Here is a 14,011-nt window from a genome sequence, read left to right as displayed (position 1 = left end):
TGGTTAAGGGTTAGTTGGATCTGGTTAAGGAGTAAGTGGATTTGGTTAAGGGTTAATTTGATTTGGTTAAAGATTAATTGGACTTGATTAAGGGTCACATAGAGGCAAAAAATTTAAGTGACTCCATAAAATTTTTAAATTTCAGTGAATACCAATTTCGCAACGCAGAAAATAACATTCACCCCGTCGACTGGTCCCTCTGACAGCGGGACTGCTACTGAGTGACTGAGTCTGAGGCAATTACCGAGGCGGCTGACGGGCAGACACCCCCATTGCGTGTGGCGCCCTCCCTCTCTTGGGGTGCAGTACTACGATGCCGCTGGGGTCACTCAAACCCCCACAACTGAGCCTCTACTTTAGTCAATCCTTTTTGGTGGGGTCATTCAAACCTCCAGAACCGAGCCTCTATTTTAGTCAATCCTCTCTGATTCACACATTAATTTTATACAAAATCATCAACTGAACTAACCTATAGGACTTTCATACATAATAACAGAAAATCGGTGGTCATCTAATGTTAATAAAACGTGTCGTCATCAAATCATTGAAGTTTCCGCTCTATCATACAGGTTAGACTGTCTTCCATCACTCAAAATTATGCGATCTTTCAAGGTATTTGTTAGACAATCAGAAAAACATCCAGATGGTATCGTTAATAAACATAAAGGAGAGTTAAACTTCCGTGGAGAAGAGGCGAGAAAAATTTATGAAGATATCGTAACAGAAACTTCATCGAACAATCCTCAAGCTATCCCCAGAAAATCTCACTGCCTAATAACGAAGAAAACTGGAAAACCCAAGGATAAAAATCGTTTGAATATCACGGCGAATGTAATTTTGAAATCAATCGAACAGAATGATTGGCATTTTATCGAACAAAACGTAACAAAAGATAATGTGAATAGCACTGATGATTACGGATGGACACCATTGATGTTGGCGGCGTACAATGGAAATTATCGAATTGTTGAATATTTATTAATATCAGGAGCTGATAAATACCTGAAAGAAAAGTCTGGACTCACCGCACTGGAATTGGCTCGCAAAAAAAATCACCAGGGTGTCATATCGTTACTGACTTGTGATGAATTGAAAATTGCGAGAAGAGCAAAAGTTCCTGACAAGGAAGAGAGATTAAGTGAATTTTATTGTTCAATTTGCAAGCTTAATTTTCGAGAAACAACTATGAGAAGACACGAGTCTTCGATGCTCCATATTTTTAATACAAATCCGAAACTGCCAGATCCTGTTTATGGCATTCCAAAGGGGAATAAAGGGTATCAAATAATGTTGAATGCTGGGTGGAAAGAATCGAAGGGTTTGGGGCCCTCTGGCAGTGGTCTGAAATATCCTGTGAAGACTATCTTGAAACGAGATCGAAAAGGACTTGGAGGAGAAGATAAATCCAGACCCAGGGTAACGCATTTTCAGAGTAATGATGTCAATGCAATAAGACACGTCAGGCAAGAACGAGTAATGAAGGGTAAAAGTTGGAGGAAAAATAGAGAGGAATTCTTGACGAGAGAAGCAAGGAGAGATCGAGCTCTTAGACAAGCACTCTCTTGATATTTTTTTCTTGTCTCTTAGTATTTAAGAAACGAGAGGCGAATAAAATCTGCATAAATGCAATTGTGAGTATTAATCTATTGGTGATTGTGATGAACTGAAGCTTTAAAAATTTATGTTTATTATTTTTGTAGTGCTTAAATAATTTTTAACAGTTTCAGAGTCATGAAGGAGCAGAGGGAGATGTTGGACTATTTGCAGAAGGTCGAGGAGAAAGCTGGTGAGATTTTAACTGATAGACAGGAGATCGTGGCTTTAGATAAGCGAAGGAATGATGATCGAGTTGGAATGCGTGCACTTCAAAAACAGAACGATGATAAATGTTGGATTACTGTAGGCCCATTACTCCTGAAGATGAGTGCTGAGAAAGCTGAAGATTTGTTGCTCCAAGGTATTCTCAAAAATAGTGGAATTCATATTAAAAATCAAATCAACTCGACACATTTTGATTTATTGCATTTTCTTCTTCCAGATCAAAGAGACTGTGACATCGAAGTGAATAAACTTCGAAGCAATTTGAAGATAAAAGTGAACGAGCTGAGAGATCTAGAACACACTCCACCGGTTTCAGGTCTCATGCTCAAGCCCATGTCTCATGCAGAAATGTCTGCAATCAATCAATCAATCGGAAAACAGTGATTAAAGGTGGATGATGGATAAAAAAAATTACATGAACGAGATGCGTGTTTTTCTCATTGGGAGATGGTCAATATAAAAAAAAAATAATAAAACATTTGATATATGGTTATGTTTATTTTCTTTACGAATGTACTTTTTCTCCTCTCCTCAGGCGATGTACATAATAAGTTATGAGTAAACGAGCGTTAAGTCTTACCCAGAACAGCCCTTGTAATGTGTATTTTACCACCTATTTTTACAAACATCCTTTTGTTTTATTATCCTATTTGTCATTAGTGTAATCGCTACACACAAATTTTTTAATCGTGTTATGGATAATACTAAGACGCTTGACGGATTTACTCAAATATATAATATACTTTCTATTTAACCATCTCTTTATTAATTGATATTCTTTCGTTAGATTACCAAATACAAAAAACATAGCTGATACAATATAATGTTATGATACAAAGAGCGCATTAAGGGGCATCATACCGTGTAGAGACTTCAATTTTTCATTCCTTCTTTTCTTTCTTCTTTCATCTGTCATTCTACAAACTTTACACAGCATGATACGTATTGCGGCCTAGGTGTAAATATTCGTATGAATAGACCTCCTTAGTTTTAAATTATACGTAGAAATATATTTAATCTGAATATTCCATTTTTCTTTTCGCGAATTTATCCCTAAAATTTTCGTTTATCTCACCCTTTTTCAAACTTCTATCATTTATTTCATGAATCGCTTCATCTGTTCAAGAGTCAATTGCAACGACAATTGTCAGTTTGTTTCTGCATGAAAAATTTTAATTTGTCATCAATTTTTCTTAATATTTATGAAGAAATGCGCTTTTTCTTATAACAGCTGTGAACATTCGTCCTTGTTTATTTTTTTCTTTATTTATGTATATTACTTTTGTGTCTAATTCTCAGTATTTTATGCTTTATATACACGTGAATGTTTATACAGAACAATTCCTCCCCCATTCTCAAGCTGTTATTGAATGCAATAAATTCTTGCGAACGTTCTCTCATGGTTTCGATATTTTTCCAGATATTTTCGAATTTTTACTGGAAATATAACTCTGGTTAGATGAATAATATATTGTGAAAATATAAATGAAGGACAAACATATTACGGATATGATAAATGATAGCGATTGGATTATGTGCGTACATAAAATGAAGGAAGATATTTTGTAGTAATGTGGAAGTTAATATTCATCACGACGTACTTTTCACTTCGTTTTCTTAATTTCTTTTACTTTTTTTATCATAGCAATCTTTCAATAATTTTCATTGAACAATTTCTCCATCGGTAATCGATAATTACATATTTATAGACCTATTCAACTATAGCATGGACATTTCTATGCACAAAAAGCCAACAAATAAGAACGATGAAAAATTCACAGCAGCGAAGAGGCTGAAGAAGAAGAGGAGTCGATGGGGGGAGGGAGTTGGGGGGGGGGGTGAGATTTTGAGGAATATCCTCTCTGGTGGTAAAAATGGTGAAATTTTTCTGAGGTCTCAACATCACTAAAAAATTTTTTTATCAAAATTTCGCGATTTTTCTCAGACCAGTGGATATTCATCATATAGTGTCTTTCAAGTCCAATTGACTTCACACTTTTCACTACTCTGCAACTGATTTAATTTACTTAATATTTATTCCTCCAGTTTCATTCTGAATTATCAGTAATAAATTCGAGATCATTGTGAGATGACAGAATCAATAGGGAAAAAAGCCAAAAAATTGGATAAAATCAAATGATATTATATGAAATGTTTGATTGGCGTGGACTCGTTCATATTCGAAAAATATCAAATTAAAAAAAAAATTGAAATATGTACAAACAGAATGTTCTCATGCCAAACATCAGCAAAATTGTATACATTCGTTTACAGTATTTCACTAAGACCAACTGGTATTGCTCATTTTTTTCTGTATAAAAGATATTTTTAATTAAAAAACTGCAGCTCCTATTGAATAATTATATTTGTCAATGTCAAACTATAGTGAGACAACCCGAACGTTTTCATAAATACTTAATCTCACAAATGAAAATAAACTAAGTATTTAATTTCGTACATCTGTCATCGCTATATAGTTTGTAAGAAAATAATATTCCCGTTCGCATTAATTTTCATTTTCTACTCACCGCCTCTATTATGTACACATATTACAAACAACATTATTGTATATAAATCCCGACGTTGCTTTCACTATGCACTAGCTCCATTTGCATAGGTTGAAGTTATTTTAGTGGTCTTTTATAGTCCCTTTATCTCATTTGATTGAAAGTTAGAAAAATTTTTCACCTCTTATTATTCAAACTCACTCCCTTCAATTCCAATCTAATAAAAAAGACTATCATATTACAATACAAATAGTTTGGATTTTTATTTAATGATTGAGAACTAGCTTTTATTTCTCAAATCGATTTAATAATTTACGCACTGGTCCTCCACAGAATCAACACAGATGTTTGCTAAATTACTTTTTATAGTTTAATATTTCTTTATAAACTTTTAATCATTATTTTTTTGTTCATTGTGATTATTATTTCAAGTGCCATTGGCCTCTCGAAATTTAAACGGGGACTTGGTTTTTTTCTCAAGAAGTTTCAAGAATTTTACTAGAATTCTTCCAAGCCGATAAGAAAAAAAAACAGCGAAGAGCAATTTAAATATCCAATAACTTCGAAATTAGATATGCAGAAATGAATTACGACATTGCGTAATTTCAAGGTCAAAAACGATTTTGGGAGTGACATTGTTCTTTGACAATTTGCAGATAAGGGTAATCAAAAGACTCCCTTCACTCTTGAAGGAAAAGACAGAGAAAAAAAAACGTAAACCAAAGGGAATTCAAGTTCGACTTATCGGTAACTTCCAATATATGATGAATGTTCCATAAATAATCTCTAATTTAAAGGAAAAAAAGTCATGGCTAAACCAAGTTCCATTACCAGTTAAATTGAATTAATTCATAACATACTTTTTCCTTAGATTCACTCGAATATTATAATGTATCTCACTCCTATTGCAGATTTATATAATAGTCTGTGTTTTTCTCAATAATTCCACCTGGAACCCCCACAGTTATCACTAATCTGTACACAAGAAACAGTTCTCCAAGTGATTTAACCCCAAGCACTATAAATCCACAGGGGTATGCAAAAGTATTATATATTCTATTCCATTCAAACATGTATTTTCCATTCTCATCGTAATCCATTTTACCTGTTTCACAAAAAAAAAAATAATAATAATTGAAATACACTCGCTTTCATCACTTACATCGTATAGTCCGGATCTTCACAATCATCACCGCTATCACTACTATCAGAGTTCCTTCTCCGTTTCTTCTTCTTATGTTTCTTCACTTTATCAGGTTTGTGCGTTCTACTCTTCCGATGCTCCTTATTAGTCTCAGGATGTGCATGTATCGTCAATTTTGGTACACGCGGTGTTGTTGGTGCAGAAATAAAATTGACAGGATCATTAGGTACATCTGACATTGGATGCTGCGGAACATCCCCAGGGCCTCCGATGCTCGTTTTCATAGCATTGACATCTGAATGATTGACCCTAGCTGTGACTGAATCGATAGCCTTGGTAACACCTTCAGCTCCCTCTTCCTCAGGCTCTTCAGGATCGAACTTGAGTATGAGCTGTCTAAAGTCCAAATACTCGGCGACTAATTTTTTCCTACTGCTGTTATCAAGCTCCTCATTACTAACTCCCTCTTTCAATTTGGCTAATGTAGTTTTTGGCCTGAATAACATGTTGCTTTTTCTCGTTACGGCCTTCTCGTAGACTTTGGCAGATTCTGACGGTGAATATTGACTTATTTTGGCGTCTGAAAATCCATAAACCTCCTTAAGGTGTTGCCTAAGAGTAAGGAGTAACAGAAATCCCTGACTTGCTGTTATATATTCTCTCAGCAATGTAGTATCTTCAGGTAATCTTGCGAGGATAGCTTCATCATCCTCCTCATCCTCTTCCTCATCCTCAATCGGTGGAAGTATCTGGGCTGGTATTGGCTGGCCATCAGGACCATAAATCATCGGTTGTACCTGAGGTATTTGACTATCAGAACTTCCCTCCTTAGGTAATAATGCTTCTTTGAATGATTGAAGTAAATTCACACCGGACATTGAGATTATTACATCGATGTGGTGAATGATGAAGAGAGGTTCGTCCTGTACTTGATATGTGAAATAGGCCAAATTATCAGCGAGATAAAGCATCTGGGATAAACTAGATTTTGCTGTTTCATCGAATTGCTTCAAAAATGACAGGACTATTGCTCTCCTCTGCTGTTTTGTGCTTCTCAGGATGGTGTAGAGGAATCCATTGAGGGCGCCAGGAAGCTCACCTTCTTTCTGCCTCATCCCTCTCACTACAACATCATTCTGGAGGATTTTTTGCAATCGATAGCTCAACTTAATTCCTGATTGGGATTTCATGTGAATAAATCCGGGATATTTCTTCTCAATTTCTTGAAGCTGTTTGTCTGCACTGTGACTCACTGTTTTCTCACTGTCTGTGCTCATGCAGATGAGGTAGGGAACGATCTGAACGGGATGAACAAGTCCTTGGGCAAGAATCAACTGTATAACCTTGAGTGCTGCATGACGAACACTCACATTAGAATGAAGAAAAGACTCAAGAATTTCTTTAAGGTACAACTGTATCACAGTACTCGCCATTCCAGAGGATACATCCCCCATTTCTTTGAGATTCTCTTGTTTCGATAACTTTGCCCACTCCTGATCCTGCTTTATCATTCTCTTTTCCTCCTCTTGAAGGTAAACCTCGATATTATTGAGCACCTGAGTCTTCATCGCCACCAATGCATTATCAGACGTTAAAAGATAATGATACAGCTCTTTCAACTCCGGTGCCATCATGAATTCGTAATGCCTGATGCACAAAAAACCAATTGCCGACAATGTAAAATGTCTAATGTCATTATTGTCCTGATGTACAAAGTAATTCAACGACTCGAAGACTTGATCTTTGATATTCTCCGGCAATCCCTCGATCACCTCTGGGTCAGTGAAGTCAAAATGTCTGAGGAGTAATCCAACGGTGAACAAGGCACGTCGAAAATACGGTCGACTCCTTATTAGCCAAGGATGTGAGGGATCTTTCTGATAACAATTTTTGTACTGCTCCAAATGTCCATAGTATTGTGAGAAACAATCACGAATGAGTTTGAAATTTCTCGTGACATTATTGACGATCGAACCGAGACACGATAAACAGCTTGCAACCACTGATTTATCGTGTTGAAGAATCAATTTAACCGAGTCCTCCTCTAATTGAGCTAAGAAAGTTTCACTAGGATGCTCCATAAGTGGTACAACTAGTTCAAGTGTATGTGCAACACTGCTGATAATCTGATAATCTCCCTGTGTATTGCATTTCAAGCTCAAGTAAGGTTGAAGGGTCGATGAATGGGCAACAAGAAGTTGTGGACGAATTTTAGCGAAGAGGTAGAGTGTGGTCATGCATGCAACAAGCCTCTGGGACGAGCCCTTCTTCTCCTCCCTGTTCTGCTCTCTATTGTTCTCCTCGAGGCTCAGAATATTCTGAATCAGACAATCCACGATTTGTTTGCAAGCTGTTAATAATGCCTTGGGAGGCTCCATGAGCAATTTCGTGCTGTCCTCCTTGTCCTCCTTGGGTTTAAACAAACTAACCAGCAGTTGCTCAAACCACTCCAAACCAATGTCCTTGTTGGTTGCAACGACATCAGTGATATTCATGACTTTACGTAGCAAAGCTGTTGTATCCAATGTTGGTTTCTCCCTCACTGGTGTGAACCACATATTCTGGAATACCTCCATCACCAATTTACGTATCCCTTCCTCATCATTGACTCGTCTAATCATCTTTCCACAGATCTCTGGAATCTTCGAAAAGTCTGGACACTCGATGCAGATGTCCTTGAGAATTTTAATAACTCTTTTGCGTACACTAACGCCAGTGTCGAGGATTCTTGCAGAGAGCATGTCGTAGTATTTGTCGATTAGTTCAGGTCTACTGAGAACGAATTTACCAACAAGATCAACAGCAGCTTCTCGTACAGACGTGGAGTGATCTAAGAATGAGTAATTAACTCCCCTCTGCATGTCAGTCCTAGCCAATACCGATGGATCAGCCTCAACAATCATCGTCAGACACTTCATTGTTTTCGTTCTGATTGCAATCGATGATTCAGTTAGCACTTGAAGTATTTGCATGAGATATTTATCGAAGCTCTGGGAGAAGGGCCTCTTCGATGCCAAATACTGAGATATCAATTCAGCTGAATTGTAATCAATGTAAGTCTGTAAAATATCTGGTTTTGTGGTGCTAGAACTGCAGGGACGGATCGAATTGACGATGAATTTCTTCTTCCCCTCAATTGTTCTGTACACTTCGGAGTACTTTTGTTCATTATTATCATTCTCATCTGGATCAGGCTCTTCAGAATCCGATGGCTCATCCTCATCGCTCTCAACATGCTTATTTCTCCTCTTGGCCTTCTTCTTGCTGGGAGATTTTTTCACTGGAGTTGTTTTCGCCTGACCAACGCGAGATTTTTCCTGAGTGTAATCGCGATACCATTGCGCAAGGTAGAAGTGCCTTGCGTAGGCCAGTGGCGAGTCTTTGATACCATTGACTGCAAGATAATCGAGGAGAACCCTCTGGAGAAACATCGTTCGTTCCTCGTCCTCTGACAGACCAACGATATCCGTCACTTGCTCGTAGTCCGAGTCTTTTTGCTGTTCAGCCTTGATATCACGAATAATCTGATCGATTGTTGACAATTTACACTGGGAGCTCACAGCATCCTTTCGTAATCTCGCTGCAACAACACCAAGATATTCAATGGAAGCTACTCTCAGCGACATGTCTGATCCTTTATTCGAGAAATGGCCAACGAGAAGGCTCCCCAGGAGACTCAGAAGAAGCTCAGCGGCTGGCCATTCTGGTTTATTGACTGTTGCTAGAAGATCCTGCACGAAGTTTTCAAACAATGGCCGATAGTCAACGTCAGTACCCTTACTACTGCATTTCTGGAGGAAAACTGATAAAAAGTTACCAGCTATTCTCGTTGCAGTATCATAACGAGTTATTATGAGTACATCAAAATCAACTTGCACCAGTTTCTTCTCTTCTTTTTTATCATCATCAACTCTATTTGATCTGTCGGCCTTCAGGACACTGTCTGGTATTGTTACAACGCATTGAATCAATTGAAGTACAAGTGCTGTTAACATCTGTATGTGTTCTTCAGAGCTTAACCTGTACGTTCGTAAACTTCTCTTGCTGCTGGGTAATCTTGCAATAGATGCCAAAATATCGTCCAGCAATAATCTTCTGTGTTTCTCGTACTTTGTGAATATGACAGTGACGAGCTTGAGAGCACTCAGCTGTAAATCACTGACGGATTCAACGAAGAATGGTGCAACCCCTAGTGTCGATGCATGAAGAACTGTCGTGTCTGTCAGCATCTGAATGTTGAGTAATTCAGCAAGGAGTGAGACAAGCTCGTGCATTTTGTTGTAAACTTCGAGTATGCTTTTCTCTCGCACTTCCTTTGCATTACCTCGTTTCTTTCGTCCAGTAGAATTGAAATTATCAGTCTTATTTTTCTTGGAATCCACCCTGTACACCGGATCGAAGGATGGATAGATAGTGTTTTGAAGTTGAAACTTCATGAACAGAACTATTCGATCAATTACGTCCTCCAAATAAATTGTTTTCTTCATATTTTGAGATGTCATGATGTTGAGGGCGATGAGAGAGGCGTCAACAGCTCGCTGGACCCTCTCCATGGCAAGTTGCATCCACAATTTACTCTCCTCAACATCATCATCTGGATCAGCAAGGGGTGAGACCCTGGCACCGTCTCTTATGTTCTTTTCAAGAATGTTGAGTAATCTGACGAGTCTGTCTGACGGTATCGACTCCATTGCCCTCAAGGACTTCAACTTGGCGGCCTCTCGAGAGAGCTCTTGAAGATGATATTTAGAAATTAACATTTCCTGGGGTACATCACCATCCTCATCCACGTCTATCAGCGTCGAATCCTCAGCATTCTCGAAGATGATATCTATAGTTGAATTGAATCTCTGGTAGGTGTTTGTCTCCATCAATTCATCCACACTCAATTTAGCCAGTACTGGTACTAGTTTCTTCTCAATTTTTCTTATTTTTGGTTTCTTTGGAGATAGTGAGCCTTCCTTAACGTCTTCCTCATCGTCCTCATCATCATCATCCAGAATTTTTCTTCTTCTCCGTGTTCTGTCGTCCTTCTTCTTCTTACCACGTATCTTGAGCGATTTATTATCATCATCGTCACTCTCAGACTCTGACTTGATAATTTGATTGATCGTCTGATTTTTACACGCACGATCGTGTGATTTATCAGTGAACGATGTCAAATTTTGGGTCATCAAGCCCTGATCAGAGAGTGGTAACCTGCTGAGCATAACCACTGGCTCCTTGAATTTCAAATCGGAATATTGTCCAGATAATCTGATGTCTCTCATCGTGTTATCAGGTACCTGAGGATGCTGAGGGACATTAGTTGTATCTGGCATCTGCTGCTCAGGATGCACTTGAATACCAAGAGCAGAGTTCAGTGTATTAGCAACACTTTCGGGGGTAAGATCGGGGTAGGGTGGAGGATGATTATCAATTGACTGATGATGGAGGGGTTTAGGATCAATGGCGTCAATGGGAATGTCAATGTCAGGGAGGCCAGGTACATGATCCAGGAGGAATTGTGAATTATCTTGGACACTGTGAACCAAATCCAACGTTTGATTTGTCTCCAGGGGATGATGAATCTGTTGATTGATCATTGGATCAAATAGCGTTTGCTGCATGTTCATGGGTACATTCATTTGGCCAATAGTTGTGTTCATCGCCGATGCTGTATGCATTGGTGATGCTGTATGCATCGGTGATGCTGTATGCATCGGTGATGCTGTATGCATCGGTGATGCTGTGTGCATCGGTGATGGTGTGTGCATCGGTGATGCTGTGTGCATTGGAGATACAGTATGCATTGGTGATGTCGTATGCATCGGAGATGCTGTATGAATTGGTGAAGCTATGTGCATTGGAGACGTCATGTGCATCGTATGTTGGGGGGTCATATTGGCCATGTTGTGATGATGATGATGATGTTGTTGATGCTGTTGTTGTGGCTGCTGTTGATGTTGCTGCTGCTGCTGCTGCTGCTGCTGTTGATGCTGATGATGGTGATGATGATGCTGCTGGGGCTGCTGGGGTTGATGAGGCTGATGGACATGCTGCTGGCCTTGATGCATATTGCCAACTTGCATCATAGGACTCTGCGAGCCCATATGCACTGGTGAATAAATATTCTGGTGATGTGGATTGAGGTTCAATTGACTGATACAATTAGCTTCTTCCTGCATATGTTGCGGAGTTGTTCTCGACTGTTCAGTGATGACAGTGGCACGTGGTGATGGCGAAGGCACAGCAAACGGTGACATTTGTGATACATCAGCGTGATTCTGCGGTGTCAGTGGCATTCTTGGATGTTGAGCGTGAGATGTACCCGGTGGTGGTAAGGCTGTTCTAGCTGCTGCTGGATGGGCTGGACTACCCTGTGGTGTTTGTCGGGAACCTGATGAATTTGAATATGACGGTGAGAATCTTCCATAGTTTGCTGGTGATTGATTTGAATGGGTCAGGGATCCACCCTGAGGCCAATTTCGTGGTGAATTGTAATGGGGACCTTTAAATACATGAGGATTTATTTGCAGTATTGCTTTCAGTAACTCTGGGGCATTTTGTTCAGTCTCATGAGTTGTTTGATCATTCTTTGAGTGATGATCCTTCAATTCGATGTTGTCTGATGAGGTTTGGGATAGTGATGATATCAGCTGGGGCACCAGAGTCTCGTCGCGATTACTCAGGAGTAGGTGGGCCTCTTCGGCGACACGTGGATGAAATAACAGCGACTTGTTTGTCAGGGTTTGGGGCAGGGGTGTTGGTAGGGGCATTTCTGGCAACAAGTCTGTTAGACTCGCTATACCAGCGAGGGTAGTGATTGGAACACTCGGTATAACCCCATTCATTTTGGGTTTTATTAGCTCTGGCATTCCACCCTGGACATAAAATTATTTTTCATCATTACTCTCGTTCATCAGTAACAAATAAATTCAGAAGAAAAATATTCAACTCTGAAGGAATAACACAATCAATTTTTTCTCGTGATATCACTTCACAAATGAATTTGATAATAATTCAAAAAATGGATATTTACTCTGTCTTGATCGTGGAGTTCTCACAGCACGCAGTGATCCTTTATCAGTGCAGTTCCATGTAAAATCCTGCATTCACATATTGCCCTACGATGCATTAACATTTTCACAATCCCCTGGCTTTCCATACGTTTTTGTTTCATCAATTCAAACAATAATTTTCAATTTATCTCTTCTTTTTGCACTTGAAAGTTTATCAGCACTATCACTTGACAGTCGGTCTATTTATTTATGAGTTATCAACGGAACTTAACGAGTCTCTTTTTCAAGTTCCCATGGTGCAGCTCGTACCATTTTTAGCCAAATTTCGAGGATGCCCTTGGATCTTGCAATAAACAATTCATGATGCAGTTGCCACTCAAATATTTATTATCTGAAATCAAGTGAATCAGTATTAATTGTCGCTCACTAATTCGTACGGAGATTCACTGGTAAATGTTACATAACCATCACAACTAAATTATCTGAATTGTTGAAACAAATTGCGTGATGAAACTACGATTTCATTCCATTTCTGTTGTGTTCAACAGAAAAAATTTTCAAAACTTCGTTTTCTGTTACCACCAACAGAATGCCTAATCAATTAGTAACCCAGAAGGAAAAATAATAATTTATTCCATGGAACAGTTCAAACCCCGAAAGGATATACGCGAATCAATCAATTCACTTAACAATAATACCCTTTTTCAAGTAATGGGAAGTGCCCCATAAATTTGAACTGAAGAAAATCACAAACAAAAAAGCTCAATTATCTCAATTTAAAAATTGACAAAAAAAGTCACTAATCGAGAGGAGTGATAACATCAATGGACCACTCTGTCCAAACAACTTGAAAATTCTCAATAATCCACCACCAACACTCAACCAAAAACCCCCAAAATTCCATAATTAAGCTGATCACAGTTTAATGTCAATTGTCCCATTCCGAGTAAAATTGCAACTTGCAATTTTTGGCGGGAGGCCGTACCTATTTGTTAATTATACACCATAAAAAAACTATCCTCCGAGTAATTAAAATTCATGGATTAATCGATAGGGAGTGATAGAACAATCCAAAAGTCCAAATTTTCACCTCTAAAAGTGTTTCCCTGGGATATCCCCCCAGTCACCAATTGTCATCCGTGGCTGTGGCCTACTTGGTTCTTTTTTTATGTTTCAGACGCGTATTTAATCACAATTTATCCAATGAAATAAGCACATTAGAACGTTGCCCACAGCAAGTAACACTTACATCATAAATAATATTAATCGTCCATAAACACATTTGTTTACCAAGATAAACGTTATTTTTTTAATAGTATTTATTATGTGAATATGAAGAAAACAGACACAAAGGCGTCCATTTTGCTCAGCAGCGGAGCTTAGCGGAAGTTGCGTAGTAGATGGAGTTCACAGGCAATTTGTCTGATTGTGTTGGAGAGACCAAAAAATAATACATGTATACGTGTGTCAAGGGGTTAGTACAGCAGCAGCGTCGCATTTCAAACATTTCAAGTCATATCCTCAATTTACCGATAAAT

General features: G+C 38.6%; 2 protein-coding genes across 6 annotated transcripts; one reads left to right on the top strand and one right to left on the bottom strand.

Annotated features, from left to right (window-relative positions):
* Positions 1-371: 371 nt before the first annotated feature.
* On the top strand, positions 372-2,320 carry Pdrg1 (Pdrg1 prefoldin-like subunit). 5 transcript variants are annotated; one of them, XM_011310292.1, is made up of 3 exons: positions 372-569; positions 1,722-1,957; positions 2,039-2,320. In XM_011310292.1, the coding sequence occupies exons 2-3, from the start codon at positions 1,732-1,734 to the stop codon at positions 2,203-2,205; spliced, it is 393 nt and encodes a 130-aa protein (XP_011308594.1). In that variant the 5' UTR covers positions 372-569; positions 1,722-1,731; the 3' UTR covers positions 2,206-2,320. The 5 variants fall into 5 exon arrangements, 3 of the variants coding, with proteins under 3 accessions (XP_011308594.1, XP_011308592.1, XP_011308595.1); XM_011310290.1 differs by lacking the exon at positions 372-569 and adding an exon at positions 1,540-1,631; XM_011310293.1 differs by lacking the exon at positions 372-569 and adding an exon at positions 1,548-1,631 and having other exon boundaries at positions 1,701-1,957.
* Positions 2,321-4,337: 2,017 nt separating this feature from the next.
* On the bottom strand, positions 4,338-13,864 carry Nipped-B (Nipped-B cohesin loading factor). The gene is made up of 3 exons (XM_011310279.1): positions 13,564-13,864; positions 12,494-12,864; positions 4,338-12,335 (listed from the first exon to the last, which is right to left on the bottom strand). Exon 3 carries the CDS (start codon positions 12,327-12,329, stop codon positions 5,487-5,489), a length of 6,843 nt encoding a protein of 2,280 aa, XP_011308581.1. The 5' UTR covers positions 12,330-12,335; positions 12,494-12,864; positions 13,564-13,864; the 3' UTR covers positions 4,338-5,486.
* Between the last annotated feature and the right edge of the window lie 147 nt (positions 13,865-14,011).

The sequence above is a fragment of the Fopius arisanus genome, unplaced genomic scaffold (assembly GCF_000806365.1).
Source record: "Fopius arisanus strain USDA-PBARC FA_bdor unplaced genomic scaffold, ASM80636v1 scaffold00074, whole genome shotgun sequence".
In the NCBI taxonomy this organism is placed as follows: Eukaryota; Metazoa; Arthropoda; class Insecta; order Hymenoptera; family Braconidae; genus Fopius; species Fopius arisanus.
Note: the sequence above shows the minus strand (reverse complement) of the source record. Positions and strands in the feature narration are given on the sequence as shown.

What these genes read in the sequence shown, in the direction of transcription:
- Pdrg1 (XM_011310290.1), top strand. An exon ending in TGAAGATTTGTTGCTCCAAG is followed by an intron (nt 1,958 to 2,038) that starts GTATTCTCAAAA and finishes TTCTTCTTCCAG; the next exon opens with ATCAAAGAGACTGTGACATC.
- Nipped-B (XM_011310279.1), bottom strand. Translation starts at nt 12,329, where the DNA reads ATGCCAGAGCTAATAAAACCCAAAATGAATGGGGTTATACCGAGTGTT.